The sequence below is a fragment of the Berghia stephanieae genome, chromosome 8 (assembly GCF_034508935.2).
Source record: "Berghia stephanieae isolate SIO BIC M18660-M18661 chromosome 8, UCSD_Bste_1.3, whole genome shotgun sequence".
Taxonomy (NCBI): domain Eukaryota; kingdom Metazoa; phylum Mollusca; class Gastropoda; order Nudibranchia; family Aeolidiidae; genus Berghia; species Berghia stephanieae.
Genome location: NC_088367.1, coordinates 21,026,425 through 21,028,924, shown reverse-complemented (window position 1 = coordinate 21,028,924; position 2,500 = coordinate 21,026,425). Strand labels below are relative to the sequence as shown.

Here is a 2,500-nt window from a genome sequence, read left to right as displayed (position 1 = left end):
AAAACTAAGTGCAACTTGTGGCTAAAAATGAAATTGCATTTCATGAAAAATATTTGTTTTGTTTTTTTTTTAAACAAAAAATCGTCAATTTAGCCTAAAAACGGCGAAAATTGCGGCTTTTTGCGGTCAAGGGTGAAATTTGCGGCCGCAACTGAGACGGCAGAGCATCTCGTCGTACGGTGTGTTGTGACGATGCTACCCGGCAGTTTGCGACGGTGCACGAATGCGGACCGGACTTTGCTGATTGGGTCGATCGTCATAACATAGTAGTACGAAAACTATAAGAGGCTGCTGCCATTTGCGGCCGCGAAAAACTGCGGGGACAGATGGCAAAACCAGTCCGCATTTTGACACCGAACGATGAAACAAGAAATGCTGTGTATCCAGAAGTTTTAGATGACCTACCACAATTCTAGAGAGTGAATTTCAAAAAGGAGTTATAAACAATAACAGACAAGCCCAGTATTACGAAAATTCCGTAGAATTATGATATTTTTACACCAGTTAGAAGACGGCACATGCGTCTCTGCTGACTCGATAAATCTTACTGAACTTTCTGGAAAGGAAAGTTTGGTTTCGGAAAAACTATAATTAGCCCCTGGGACATTTTTTTTGATCATGCTGAGGGCAAATCATTCAGTTGTAAAGCTGTCTATGGTGATTTTTCTTCTTGTTGTTGTTTTTTTTTAATACTTGGAAACTACGAATTTCTGGAAATTCAAGAAGCCAGCTCTGCAATTGTGCAAATGTTCAAATCAAACATAAATTGTTTCCATTCTTCGAACGGGTTAGAAGGCTTTCTAATATATAACTACAATGTTAGTATCTTTAATTAATATATAATTTTGTAGAAAAGAAACTTTGGTAGTAGAGTGAATAATATATTGATATCATTGAAGTTTTATATTATAATCTAATATAATTGACCAGAATTAAATTATATAAAAAAAATCCACTTATTAAGTATCTGAACAAAATGTTAACATCTGTTTCATGAATGTGCGATAAACAATCGACATGGACCAACAGTTAAGTGTGAAAGTTACACGTTGTTTAAGGACAGCAGGATATTGGCAAAAGATAATGTAGTCAGATAATGGTGGCAATTTACTTTATCATTCATCTTTATCAATCATCAGCTCTATCTTGAAAAAGATATTTATTGATATCGTCATTTCCCCGACTGAAACAATAGATAGCCGCAAACATAATTTTGTCATTTAAGTTTAGCCACCAATAAGCAAAGACAGAATATCACGTCGCCAACTTATTTTCACCGTATTCTTTTTAGTTTTAAATTCACGAAGTCATCCTCGGTATATCAACCCAAGAATTATGTCTAGTAAAGATTTTATATCTTTGACCATTTTTTGGATCTTTCTGATCGGTAAGTTAATAGACCTCTCTATATTATGTCGTCAAAACACAACCCAGATGAATGGTGATAATATATTGAACCTTTTTTTGTTAACGCGCATGACTGTATTATGGCGGGCTGGTTTCAATGTATACAAATTTAGTTAACTGTCAAAAATATGATCTGTTAAGCTGTTGTTTTATTGACAAGAATGAAAATAACTTTTTAAACTTTCAAAAAGTAAAATTTCACATTTTTGGTATTTTTAACCTTTTAAAAATCCTTTTCGGTATCAGGTTTACACCGACACACCACCGTTTTTAGGCGATGGGTGCCGTGATAAATGACCAACCCCTTCCAAATGGTACAATATTGTTGGGCTAAACTACAAAACTTCTGCTAAAACCAATGGCGTCCCTGAGAAGGGGAATGTGAATCTTATGTCAAGTAATGGAATAAAGTTACTTTTTACTTTTCCGTACCCTCTTGGTGTCTCAGTTGCATGTATTTTGCTCGACACAGTAGATCTCCAACCATCACGGTCTGGTCCCATCTTTGACATCTGTCCCTGTGTCCAATTTTGGGCCTTCATGTCACTCTCTATGATCCTTCTCAACGTCTCCAATGGTCTTCCTCTCCTCCTTGTTTCTTGTACGGTCCATCTAAAGGCGATCCTCGGTCTAGCATCGTGGTTCAACCGGAGGACATGGCTAGTCCGTTTCCAGCGCTTTCTCTTCACAAGAAGATCAGAAATATGAAGTGGAGCAACATTCATTCTCCTCAATAAAACATACGAATCTATCCCAAGTCTCTTTTTTTTAGACGATAAATTCAACATTTTGCATCTAAATCTTTCCGATATAATAGCATTTTGAGGAGATTGGTCACATACTATTTATCTAATTCTAATTACTATGACTGAATGGTAGCAGAAAACTCGAATGAGCATCAATGTGTGCGCGCGAGCGTGTGTATGTTTGTGTTTTGATGCGTCTGTCACAAATATCTTTCTCAGTCATGATTTAGATTTTAAACCCGATTTGGGCACTTTTGTCAAAGATAGGCTATTATTATTATTATTATTATTATTATTATTATTATTATTATTATTATTATTATTATTATTATTATTATTATTATTAT

The 2,500-nt window shown here is 35.3% G+C and overlaps 1 protein-coding gene across 1 annotated transcript in view; it reads left to right on the top strand.

The window, feature by feature from the left end:
• The first annotated feature begins 1,202 nt into the window (after positions 1 to 1,202).
• Positions 1,203 to 2,500, top strand: part of LOC144978341 (apical endosomal glycoprotein-like) — a 34,415-nt gene continuing 33,117 nt past the window's right edge. Inside the window, exon 1 of the mRNA XM_078924238.1 lies at positions 1,203 to 1,387. Coding sequence (XP_078780364.1) covers positions 1,336 to 1,387 — 52 coding nt within the window. The 5' untranslated portion in view covers positions 1,203 to 1,335. The remainder of the gene's footprint in view (positions 1,388 to 2,500) is intronic.